The following is a 12770-nucleotide window of genomic DNA, read 5'->3' on the forward strand; positions in this document are numbered from 1 at the left end:
GTGTGTGTGTGTGTGTGTGTGTGTGTGTGTGTGTGTGTGTGGGCATGTTTTTGTGACATATGAGGACACAAATGTGTATAATGCCATGGGTATGACACAGGTATTACAGGAGAGGGTGAAATATGAGGACATTACCCATGGCCCCACTTTACAAAAGGCTTATAAATCACACAGGAGGAGTTTTTATGAGAAAGTAAAAATGCAGAATGTTTCCTGTGATGGGAAGGTTTAGTGTGTGTGTGTGTGTGTGTGCTTTAAATATTGATACCCAAAAAACTTAAATGGTGCTGGCATATCATCCCAATTACTATTCACAGTTAAACAAACACGATGACTGCCGGAAACTATTTAATATCAACTTCAGCAGTTTGACTAATCATGTGATGATTTTGTATTTTGAAATAACAACAATAAGAAATCAGAAACAGGTAGCATAACAATGGATAGAGGATATGCATATTTCCCTCCAGTGGATCTAGCCATTCGGATGTCTTTGTTTTAGATATTTTAATACAGCACAGCAGAAGCGCAAACATATTTACAGGAATTAAACTGTTGTGGCAACAGAATAAGAGCAAACGACCATCATGAGATCACTCTATATGCACCGGGTCATCACGTATTAAACACAGCTCCGGAAACATGTCAAACTAGCTACTTAAGGACATTTATTTTGGTATAAAGTGATTCTTACCCACTAGATCATGTAGGGTAAATTACATTGCTTCACTCGAACCTAGGCAAGTTAAGTAGCAGTTTATGGATTTAAAACGCTATCATCCAACACAGCAAATAGGCTTTCTAATTCCTAATGTAAATCAGTATTTTTCAGAGTCTAATAGTAGTTAACTTATCTCTCCACGTGTGTCCCGCACAATCAGATATATAAACCAGACATAACATTATGACCACCTTCCTAATATCGTGTTGGTCCACCCGTCGAGGCATGGACTCCTCTAGACCCCTGAAGGTGTGCTGTGGTATTCTGGCACCAAGATGTTAGCAGCAGATCATTTAAGTCCTGTAAGTTGTGAGGCGAGGCCTCCATGGATCGGACTTGTTTGTTCAGCTCAACCCACAGATGCTCGATTGGATTGAGATCTGGGGAATCTGGAGGCCGAGTCGACGCCTCAAACTGGTTGTCGTGCTCCTCAAACCATTCCTGAAGCATTTGTGCTTTGTGTCAGGAGCATTATCCTGCTGGAAGAGCCACAGCCACCAGAATACCGTTTCCATCAAAGGCTGAACATGGTCTCAGCAATGCTTAGGTAGGTGGAGCGTGTCAAAGTAACATCCACATGGATGGAGGACCCAAGGTTTCCCAGCAGAACATTGGCCAAAGCATCACACTGCCTTCAAAACGGTTTGAAGCTTTGTTTCGAAATCGCCCATCTCTATATAAGTTGCTATTTAGTTTTTTTTGCGCACTAACTCTATTCTGGCCTCTTCATAAATGATTGTAGAGCCACTGTAGTGAGATGGGCTTTGTAACGACGTCTTTAGTGCCTTTATGGGTCTTGAGAGAGGAAATGACATTGGTGTCAATGAAGGCCTTTCTGAGCCATCGGATTTCAACACTAATATCTTCATCTGTGTCTGAAGATGAGCGGAGGTCTGACGGCTGGCCAACCACAGGAGGAATTAATGACTGAAGTCACATTTTTGGGTGAACTAACCCTTTAAATGCTGATTTTTTTTCTCTTCCAGGTACCTGCAGCTCTTATGAATGGGAATATTATCGACAGATCTTGGTTCCAGAAGAGGTGCAGAACTGTATGTAATGATGGTGGTGACAGACTCAATTAGCCTGAGTGCTGTTATTATGCCACACACTTCTGGTTCTGACTCAGCACTAGAGCATCAAACCATCAACAGCACCTTGTTAAGCCCGGTTATCAAATAAACCTACTATGAGCTGGAGAGATCTGGACTAAAGCTGGCTTCCCGGGCTGGCTTCCCGTCACTGCCAAAGCCTGCCAAAGCCACAGAGATAAATCCGACCCCTGACCTCTACACATTACACAGTCAGGTGCTCGGATGGGAAAAGACGTTTGAGAGCCAAAGAAACTTTTGTTTATTCCATCATGGTCTAGGCTTTGTGGATCTCTGTGGTTTTGTGATGTCTAATACAGCAGGAATGAATGTCGTGGTTTATAATGGATTCCTCTATTATCAAGGTCAGTCTAGCTGTGGTTTGGCCGTCAGACTGATAGTCTTGAGTTTCAGCCCTTACTAGACTGGCAGGGATAGTTTTAGATTGATTTTATTTTATTGTATCATTATGGAATACACACACACACACACACACACACACACACACACACATGCACTGTTTGATCGGACCCCACGGGCCAGCCTTCGCTCCCCACGTGCATCAATGAGCCTTGGCCGCCCATGACCCTGTGGCCGGTTCTCCACTGGTCCTCTTGGAGCACTTTTGATAGATACTGACCACTGCAGACCGGGAACAGCCCACAAGAGCTGCAGTTTTGGAGATGCTCTGACCCAGTCGTCTAGCCGTCACAATCTGGCCAAACTCGCTCAAATCCTTACGCTTGCCCATTTCTCCTGCTTCACACACATCAACTCTGAGGACAAAATGTTCACTTGCTGCCTAATATATCCCACCCACTAACAGGAGCCGTGATGAAGAGATCATCAGTGTTATTCACCTGTGTTGGGTACGTTACTCTAAAAAAGTAATTCATTACTAGTTGCATTTTCAATGGTGTAATTCAGTGGCGTAACTTTGTTTTAAAAAGTGGGTGGGACATAAATTGCGTATCATATGCACGCGAAAAACTGCGTACTATATGCTCGCCAAAGCTCATTTTGACGTATGAAGGGCGCTCATAAGTCAAAATGAGCTTTGCCGTGCATATGGTAGGCAGTTTTTCGTGTGCATATGATATGCACTATATGGCGTATTAAGGGGGGTTGCATTGCTGATACAATGTTATATCAGATGTAAAATATGTACAATAAAAATTGCAAAAAATTAGTATTAAGATGTCCGGAAATCAATTAAATAGTTAATTTATTGATATAGATCTTGTTTAATAATTGCATCTAAACACAATATAGCAATATAGAATTTTCACGTGAATAAAGGCATATAGATTTGCACACTTTGCTATAATCCCTGGTCTAGTCTGTTAAACGTGTCAGAAGATCTCGTTTCTAATCTGCCCTCGTATTTTTTTCTCTCATCAAAACCGAATATCATCAGAACATCAAGAGCAGGGACAGCTTTTGTGCGTTTTGTTTCGTGATCTGACCGGAACAAACAGAAAGTCTCTGCAACGGCGTTAAGCGTTAGATTACAGCGCTCGTCTGTGTGAAGACTGCAGGAGCCGCGAGAGAAATCTGCAGCACTGATAACAGCGGCAACGAGCGCCTGATCGCCTCTTATTTAACAAACGGATGAAATGATGCTCTTCTAGTTAACCAGAGATGTCGTGTTCGTATTAGTTAATATCATCCGTGAAGCAAGATGTTTTAAAAAAGTGGTGGTCATGTCCCACCCGTCCCACCCGTAAATTACGCCTATGGTGTAATTAGATTACTGTCCAAATTAGGGCTGCACGTTTTCAAGTTTTTCATTAACCGTTAACCGTGGCCCTTAGCGGTTAATACTCGGTTAACCATAGTGTGCGTCAGGGTTATTTTTAGCTTATTAATTTGACGACCACCATCTCCGTAGTGAACGCGCCTATAGAGAGAAATGCACATCATGGATTACACAATCAGAGAGTAGCCTATTTCTTTTCGTTTTAAATTGTTAAAAGACATTTCAAGTTTCTTAAGATCTATTTCATGTCTGCGAGGCGTACGCTGAGTTTCGTTAAATTAGGATGAAATGCGCTCCAGTTCACGAGCAATGCGAGTGGCCGTGAGGGCGCCTGCATGATTAGAGCATGTAACGTTAGTAAAATATGCAGCCGAGAATGATTCACACAGACTCAGCGTTTGACTCGCGCGGCTGATGAGCCTCTCCCGGCAGAGAGTTCAAGCATCTGTGGACTCGTCCCTTCAGCTCTGGCCATCTTGCTTTCAGTCCGCGATCAGTTTTTTTGTTTTGTTCATTACAGTTAAAGTAACGTCTGCTTTTCTCTAGTCATTCACAAGTTTCTCACTTCAAACTTTCTTTCTTCTGATCCGTTATGCACAGCGCGCGCGGCTCCCGCTCTGCTTCTGCCCTAATGCGACTTTTAGTCCAGTGCGACGTATGTTATTTTCCTCTTCATGACGCATATTTTGACTGATGCGACTTATACTCCGGAGCAACTTATAGCCTGAAAAATGCGGTAAGCACTGCATTGCTATAATTGCATTTCGCCCCGTCACTCTCATTTTTAAAGTGCTCCCACGCTGTCTTTGCCCGCTTAGAAAGCTGGTCATGACTTCTTGTGGATACTACCCTAACCCTATGGATACTACAAATGTCTGGGAGCGCTCTGGCGGTCTCTAGGGGTGCAAACATATATTACAACTAAATTCAAGGCACGTCATTGACGCCACTTAACCGAGCAAAATGTTTCACTCGGTTACGCAATTTTTAACGGTTAATCGGTCAATCGGTTAACCATGGACACCCCTAGTCCAAATTACTCTCCAAAAAGTATTTAGTTACTTTCCAAATCCTATCTCAACCTCGAGTTAAGCGATTCAAGGATAGATATGAAACAGCTACTTTAATTAATTCAAATACATAATATAAAACTACATCAATTATTCTTATTAACTGACCAAAGCATTACAAATTAAGGATACATTAAAATATGCATTTTAAATTTAGACTTTAAATTTGAATGTTAATTCCACTATATATATATATATTGAAGGGGGGATTCTGAAATCCACTGCCGCTTCAATATACCTGTATATATTTATATCCTAATTAACTTCATAATCAAAACTTTAATCAAGATGTATCCTATATTATTATAATGATTCTATCTAGTTATGATTTTGCTTTTAGTTTATTGTTTTCTAAAGTGTGTGTTTGGTGTGTTGAGTGACTGGAGTGACTGAGGGTCTGGCCTAGAGATGTGTGTGTGTCACTAAACACTTGATAGTGTGTTTGGATTTTCGAGGTATCACACACCCCTAATATGTCAGGAGTGCAGTAACAGGGTTTGCTCACTTAGCCCGGCTTCCAGAGATGAAATATGGATTTGTCTTTCATTTAATTTATTATGTTTTATTCCTTTTACTGAAACACTAAAGACTCAAGATGAATATTGCCTGTAGTGTTGTCTGTACCTCTCACTGTGAGAAAGCACATGTTATCAGCATGCTTTGGAGAAATGTTTCGTTTATAATTCGTTAAGATGTTCTCAACCTTGGAGGAAACCAGTATTCTCTGGAGTTTGTGTGTGTGTGTACCAGATCTGTGCAGGCCTAAGGTTGGAGATGGACATTTCTGCAGAAAACGCCAGACTTGAAGACGCTTTTCGGTGGCCTATGAGGTCACTGTGATGTAATTCTGGTTATAGGGCGACGACTTGTCTGCCTAGTTTGGCGATATGTGCTCCTATCTGAAAGTTGCTTACATTGCATTTTACCTGAGCTAATCAGAATGACGTGGATAGACCTTGAAAACGGTATAACTGTTGGGACAATTGTATGTACGATAGGGCGAGGCAACGAGACGGTGAGAGCGGGAGCGCGGCCTACGAACTCCTTATGAGACTTGAAGCTGGCTTCTGCTTTTGAAACTGCAAACTATTCTTAAGTAAATTTTTCTTTGAATTAATTGCAATCCTGACTCTTTGTCTTCATTTCTTCACTACTGGTCCTGGGTCATAAGCTCTTAACCCCTAACAATACATATATATACACATACTGTATACACATACACAATATATACATACTGTCTTTAGTTCAATTACTTGTGAAGTTACTGTAATTAAATTACACAAAAAAATAAGAGTAATCCCTTACTTTGCTTTTTCAAGGGAAACATAATTAAATTACAGTAACCACCAACACTGTTATTCACTTCACCTCTCAGTGGTCATAATGTTATGCCTGATTTAGTTTTACCAAATTCATTATAAAATCAAATATTTATCATTCAATTCTTCCAAGACTCCAGATTATCTCAGCTGCTCTGTCCAGTCAGAATTCTTTGAACTATGAAACTTTTTTTTTTTGAGCATATCACACAAAACACATTCATTTAGCAATCGTTTCGTTTCACAATCAGCCGTCTCTCTCTAGACAGACAGAGCATTGCGACACTGCAAACGAAAGCGTGAGAAACTCTCTTACCTCGTAGTGTGTGTTTGTTGGGCCATTGAAACCAGGGTAATAGCAGCAGGTACAGAAGGTAGACTAAAGAGAGAGCATTGTAGCGAAAGATGCAGGCTGTGGAGAAAGAGAGACAAACGATCAGTATTAGACAGTCCATAAAGCAGTCTAAAGATATAGCATAAGCTGTGTGTTCCTTTACTGCTGGAGAATCCAGCTGGTTTCCCAGTCTGACAAGCAGCAAATCACCTTAAAGATCACCAGATACTTCAAGCAAAATTAAAGAACGAACTGGCGTGACGTCATTTTTAACTAAATCAGGCCAAGTTCGTTAGGTGTTTTTTGGGAGTTCATAACCACTTGCCATAGAGAACTTTCTGGAAATGTTTCCCAAAACCAACTACGGTCGCAAGTTCCATCACAACCAACAGAACGACCACAGTTGGCAAACAATGCTTTGTGAAATGGCTGGTAAAAATTCGAACCATTGGTCAATAGTGATGATATAATAAGTGGGTGTGGCTCTGAGGCTCCGCCTTCTTTCTCTAACCCTTTGCTGAATCTGGTCTCATTAGCAAAACGTACCTGTGGCAACGTTTTTGCAAACCACAAAATATGTACCAATAGGTACATATCACTGCAGTTTCCAACAGAAATGAACAGAGACAGTAAAACATTGTCTTTTTATATATATCAGTTTTATTTATTTATTTTTATTTTATTTTTTACCAGAGTCCGTGATTTGTAAACTAATAAATTTTGGAGTTTGCGTCACTTAACCAGCTCCATATGTTTTTCTGCCATGTTAAGCTTGCTTGATAGCTCAGCTGCTAGAGATTTGTGCTTGCGATGCTGAAAACTCGGGAACGAATCCCGTGAAAACGAATCTTGATAAAAGAGCTCAAAGACGAGTTGAAAACACAAGCTAAAATGACATGGGTACAACTTTATTCTTGTCACATTTGCTTTAGTTAACTATCGGGTAGGTTTAGGGGTTTAGTGTGGGTGTACGTTAAAAAAACAATGTGACGAAACATGCCAGATTCACGCACATCTGTTCCAGGAAAACAAAAACGAAGCTTTTTGAGTTGGACAAACTACATGACTTCATTACTTGAGCAAAAGTAAAATTACAACTGGTCAAATATTACTACATTACAAGTGAAAGTTGTACAAACAGATTTTTACTTAAGTAAAAGTACAGAAGTATTTGTATTCAAAAGTACTCAAAAGTAAATTTCCTTTTTTATGTCAGCGCATTATTTTATATTTTATATTTAAATGCACATTATGCCATCATGGTTTAAGCCAGTCAGTGACGCTCCATCTGACACACTAGCAGACGACTAACTTAAACTCATTTAAATACTTGTAGAAAAGTTACAAAGTGTCACGTCACAGACAAGGGAAAAGGGTGCGAGGACTCAAGTGCAGAAAAAAGATGATTTATTTACAAAAACAAAACATAAACTCAAAACAAAACCCACGAGGGGGAAAAACACATAATAGAATAATATAAATACAAACTTAAACAAACCAACAGAATCACGGGGAGGACGGAAGACGCAGACATTACACAAGGATCCAACACAGACTGACAAACACAAGGAGATTATAAAGGGAACAAACAAGGCAGATAATGAGGGAGAACAGGTGGGGCAAATTAACCAATAATCAGATAACAAGGGGGAGGGAACTGACAGGGACACGAGCACATGCTCAACATAACAAAACCCACAAGTGCACACAAGACAGGACAGGCATGTGACATTACCCCCTCCTTAAGGAGCGGCTACCAGACGCTCCACTAGGGACGGGAGGGACAGACCCGGGCGGGACGGGAGGGACAGACCAGGGAGGGACGGGAGGGACAGACCAGGGAGGGACGGGAGGGACAGACCAGGGGGGCACGGGAGGGACAGACCAGGGGGGCACGGGAGGGACAGACCAGGGGGGCACGGGAGGGACAGACCAGGGGGGCACGGGAGGGACAGACCAGGGGGGCACGGGAGGGACAGACCAGGGGGGCACGGGAGGGACAGACCAGGGGGGCACGGGAGGGACAGACCAGGACGGGACAGGGGAAACAAACAAGGAAGGAACAGACAAGGGAGGGGTAAACAAGGGAGGGACAAGGAAAACAAAAAGTTCAGGAGGCCATGGTGGCACACAAAGTTCGAATGACCAGGGCAGCCCGCCGAAGTCGGGAGGCCCACCGAGTTCAGGTGGCCGGGGCGGCCCGCAGAGTTCAGGCGGCCAGGGCGGCATGGGTAGAGCAGGGCGCCAGGGTGGTGCGGTCAGTGCAGGGAGCGCCAGGGAGGAGCGGTGAGAGCAGGACGCCTCAGCGGCGCGGTGAGAGCAGGACGCCTCAGAGTCGCACGGAGAGCAGGACGCCTCAGCGGCGCACGGAGAGCAGGACGCCTCAGCGGCGCACGGAGAGCAGGACGCCTCAGCGGCGCACGGAGAGCAGGACGCCTCAGCGGCGCACGGAGAGCAGGACGCCTCAGCGGCGCACGGAGAGCAGGACGCCTCAGCGGCGCACGGAGAGCAGGACGCCTCAGCGGCGCACGGAGAGCAGGACGCCTCAGCGGCGCACGGAGAGCAGGACGCCTCAGCGGCGCACGGAGAGCAGGACGCCTCAGCGGCGCACGGAGAGCAGGACGCCTCAGCGGCGCACGGAGAGCAGGACGCCTCAGCGGCGCACGGAGAGCAGGACGCCTCAGCGGCGCACGGAGAGCAGGACGCCTCAGGGGCGCGGGGAGAGCAGGACGCCTCAGGGGCGCGGGGAGAGCAGGACGCCTCAGGGGCGCGGGGAGAGCAGGACGCCTCAGCGGCGCACGGACAGCAGGACGCCTCAGGGGCGCGGGGAGAGCAGGACGCCTCAGGGGCGCGGGGAGAGCAGGACGCCTCAGCGGCGCGGGGAGAGCAGGACGCCTCAGCGGCGCGGGGAGAGCAGGACGCCTCAGCGGCGCGGGGAGAGCAGGACGCCTCAGCGGCGCGGGGAGAGCAGGACGCCTCAGCGGCGCGGGGAGAGCAGGACGCCTCAGCGGCGCGGGGAGAGCAGGACGCCTCAGCGGCGCGGGGAGAGCAGGACGCCTCAGCGGCGCGGGGAGAGCAGGACGCCTCAGCGGCGCGGGGAGAGCAGGACGCCTCAGCGCCGCACGGAGAGCAGGACGCCTCAGGGGCGCGGGGAGAGCAGGACGCCTCAGCGGCGCGGGGAGAGCAGGACGCCTCAGCGCCGCACGGAGAGCAGGACGCCTCAGCGCCGCACGGAGAGCAGGACGCCTCAGCGCCGCACGGAGAGCAGGACGCCTCAGCGCCGCACGGAGAGCAGGACGCCTCAGCGCCGCAGGCAGGGCGTTGGGGAAACTTCTCCAGTCCAGCAGTATCCACCGGCACTGGGACCACCGGAATACGATCTGCTGGCATTGGGACCACCGAAACATGATCTGCCGGAACTGGGACCACCGGAACACGATCCACCGGCACAGGGACCACCGGAACACGATCCACCGGCACAGGGACCACCGGAACACGAGCCGCCGGAACTGGGACCACCGGCACACGATCCACCGGAACTGAGACCACCGGAACTGCCTCCGGGGCTTCGGATAAAGCCCTGTGCTCCTTCCACGCATGCAGGACTGCCACCACAAAGCATCCCATCACAGCCCTCCAGGCCGTTTCCGGACTCGGGACCACCGGAACGGAGTCCACCGGCACAGGGACCACCGGAACGGAGTCCACCGGCACAGGGACCACCGGAACACGATCCACCGGCACAGGGACCACCGGAGAACGATCCACCGGCACAGGGACCACCGGAGCACGATCCACCGGCACAGGGACCACCGGAGCACGATCCACCGGCACAGGGACCACCGGAACACGATCCACCGGCACAGGGACCACCGGAGCACGATCCACCGGCACAGGGACCACCGGAGCACGATCCACCGGCACAGGGACCACCAGAGCACGATCCACCGGCACAGGGACCACCGGAACACGATCCGCCGGCACAGGGACCACCGGCACACGATCCACCGGCACAGGGACCACCGGAGTGGTGGATGACGCCCTGTGCTTCTCCCAAGCATACAGGACTGCCACCACAAACCCTCCCATTACGGCCCTCCAGGCCATGTCTGGACTCGGGATTCCCGGACTCGGGACCCCCGGAACTGGAACCGAGGGAGAACTTCTCTGCTGAGTCCTCATTGTAGGGTTGGATCCTTCTGTCACGTCACAGACAAGGGAAAAGGGTGCGAGGACTCAAGTGCAGAAAAAAGATGATTTATTTACAAAAACAAAACATAAACTCAAAACAAAACCCACGAGGGGGAAAAACACATAATAGAATAATATAAATACAAACTTAAACAAACCAACAGAATCACGGGGAGGACGGAAGACGCAGACATACACAAGGATCCAACACAGACTGACAAACACAAGGAGATTATAAAGGGAACAAACAAGGCAGATAATGAGGGAGAACAGGTGGGGCAAATTAACCAATAATCAGATAACAAGGGGGAGGGAACTGACAGGGACACGAGCACATGCTCAACATAACAAAACCCACAAGTGCACACAAGACAGGACAGGCATGTGACACAAAGCTCTTTATAAAGCTGCTGTCACTTTAAGGCCGAACGCACGGATCCAATACACTGATACACATCTGATATTCTCACACTGTTCACCTTCACTGAAGACAGAATCAACTTTGTTTATGTGAATACTCCACTAAATGAGCATTTGGACATCCGTCTTCTTCCATTTTGCTCTAAACTATAAATCAGTGTTTAATAAATGCTGTGAAATCATTGAACTTCACGAGACTCTACAAGAGTGATTCCTGAAAGGCTTTCTGCAAAAACCCAAACACCTTTTAAAGAAGAAAAAAATCATCACTGACTTTCAAAGCTGCGACAGAAACGACTTTCCACTTCGAGGACCTTGATAGAAATGTAGTGGAGTAAAAAGGACGATATTTGTCTTTCAGATGGAGTGAAGTTAAAGTCAGAAGATTACAGAAAAAATAATACTCCAGTAAAGGAGCTTAGTTACTGTCCAGCTCTGCAAAGGATCCTAATGCTAGGAATGTGGCGATTTATTATCACCAATGTGAATGTCTCAGTCGAGCATCATTTATTTGTATTTGCAACATTTCACTGCGGATTCTTCAGTCTTTAGAAAATCAGTCGAAATTTCGGTGCAGGCTTTGCAAACAGACTTTTATGACGTGGACTCAAAAGTAATTCAACAACCCTACGGATTAAGAATGTGTTGTCATTAAAGCGTTGGTTCTGTGTTTATGGGGCGCAGTATAACATGTCTTAATACTTCTTTTTTTTGTAAACGCCGTATTTCTCTTCTATTCTCCCTTTATTCCACACCACTGTCTGTCCTTTGAAAGGCTCGTCTGCTTCCTGCTTCTATGAAGCCCCTCCCTCTGAAAAACGCAATGGTCTTAGATTGGTCAGATGGCCAAATGTAGTTTCCTGTATTTTGATTGGCTGAAGTGCCAAGCACAGGTTAAGGCCACGCCCCTTCCCATTACGGGCAGAAGTCACATCTGCGGAGACTAGCGAGGGTTTATGATGTCACCAACCCAGGAAGAAGCTCGTTGTAGTCCAAACCGGCCATTTTTGTAGGCAATAAACTGCCGTAACTTTAAAAGACAATATCTCCGTTTGCAGTGAACTTTCAGCGCTGTAACTTTGCAGATACTGTTTATGCTCAAGCGGCGACATTACACACCAACTAAAGTTACAAAAGTGAATGAATGTGTCGTGTTTTATAATGGATTCCTCTATTATCAAGGTCAGTCTAGCTGTGGTTTGCTGTGGATTGGTCAGAAATGATCCATGTGCATGTAAAGGCCCACAACTTTTAGCAAAATATTGTGTGTCACACACCCCTACCTGACAGATTAACATTTTTAGTTCTAGATTTTCTAGAAAAGATGTTCACAACAAAAGCTGCTATCTGTTTGCTCGATCTGAGCCAGTACTCAATGCACTCTTGAAGTGTTGTGATCGCTCTAATCAAGCTGAGGTCCATGTGTGAAGCATTTTGGGATCATTTTCCAGTCCTTTGAGGCTTTGCCAAAGCATTCAGGAGTTCTCTGACTCCTGCTGGGACTACTTTCCCTGACCTGCATTCTCCATGCCATCCTAACAGCACCTCAGATGGCGCTCCTCATCTCTAAAACACACACAACTGAAGGCTTTGTTTCAGAAGTCTGTCCCATAAAGCTTCCCAGGCCTGAAGGCTACGGAGCCGAATAACTAGCACTGCGACGCAGGAACAAAGACGGGCAGTGTTCGGCTCACACTGCCTCATGACTTCAGCAGAAAAACAGTCTATTAATGTGGGGAAACTATGACGGAAATCCCAGAGGTGAGCGTGCAGCTTTCTGTGATAGTGTTCATTCTCAAGCAGATCTGATAAAAGCTGCCGAGATTTCACTCAGACTCTGATCTAATAGAAACACAGCAGGAGCT

General features: G+C 46.4%; 1 protein-coding gene across 1 annotated transcript in view; it reads right to left on the reverse strand.

Annotated features, from left to right (window-relative positions):
- Positions 1 to 12770, reverse strand: part of piezo1 (piezo type mechanosensitive ion channel component 1 (Er blood group)) — a 202054-nt gene that overhangs the window by 144333 nt on the left and 44951 nt on the right. Inside the window, 1 exon segment of the mRNA XM_067452042.1 lies at positions 6277 to 6372. Within this exon segment, the coding sequence (XP_067308143.1) occupies positions 6277 to 6372 (96 nt within the window).

The sequence above is a fragment of the Pseudorasbora parva genome, chromosome 1 (genome assembly GCF_024679245.1).
Source record: "Pseudorasbora parva isolate DD20220531a chromosome 1, ASM2467924v1, whole genome shotgun sequence".
Lineage (NCBI taxonomy): Eukaryota > Metazoa > Chordata > Actinopteri > Cypriniformes > Gobionidae > Pseudorasbora > Pseudorasbora parva.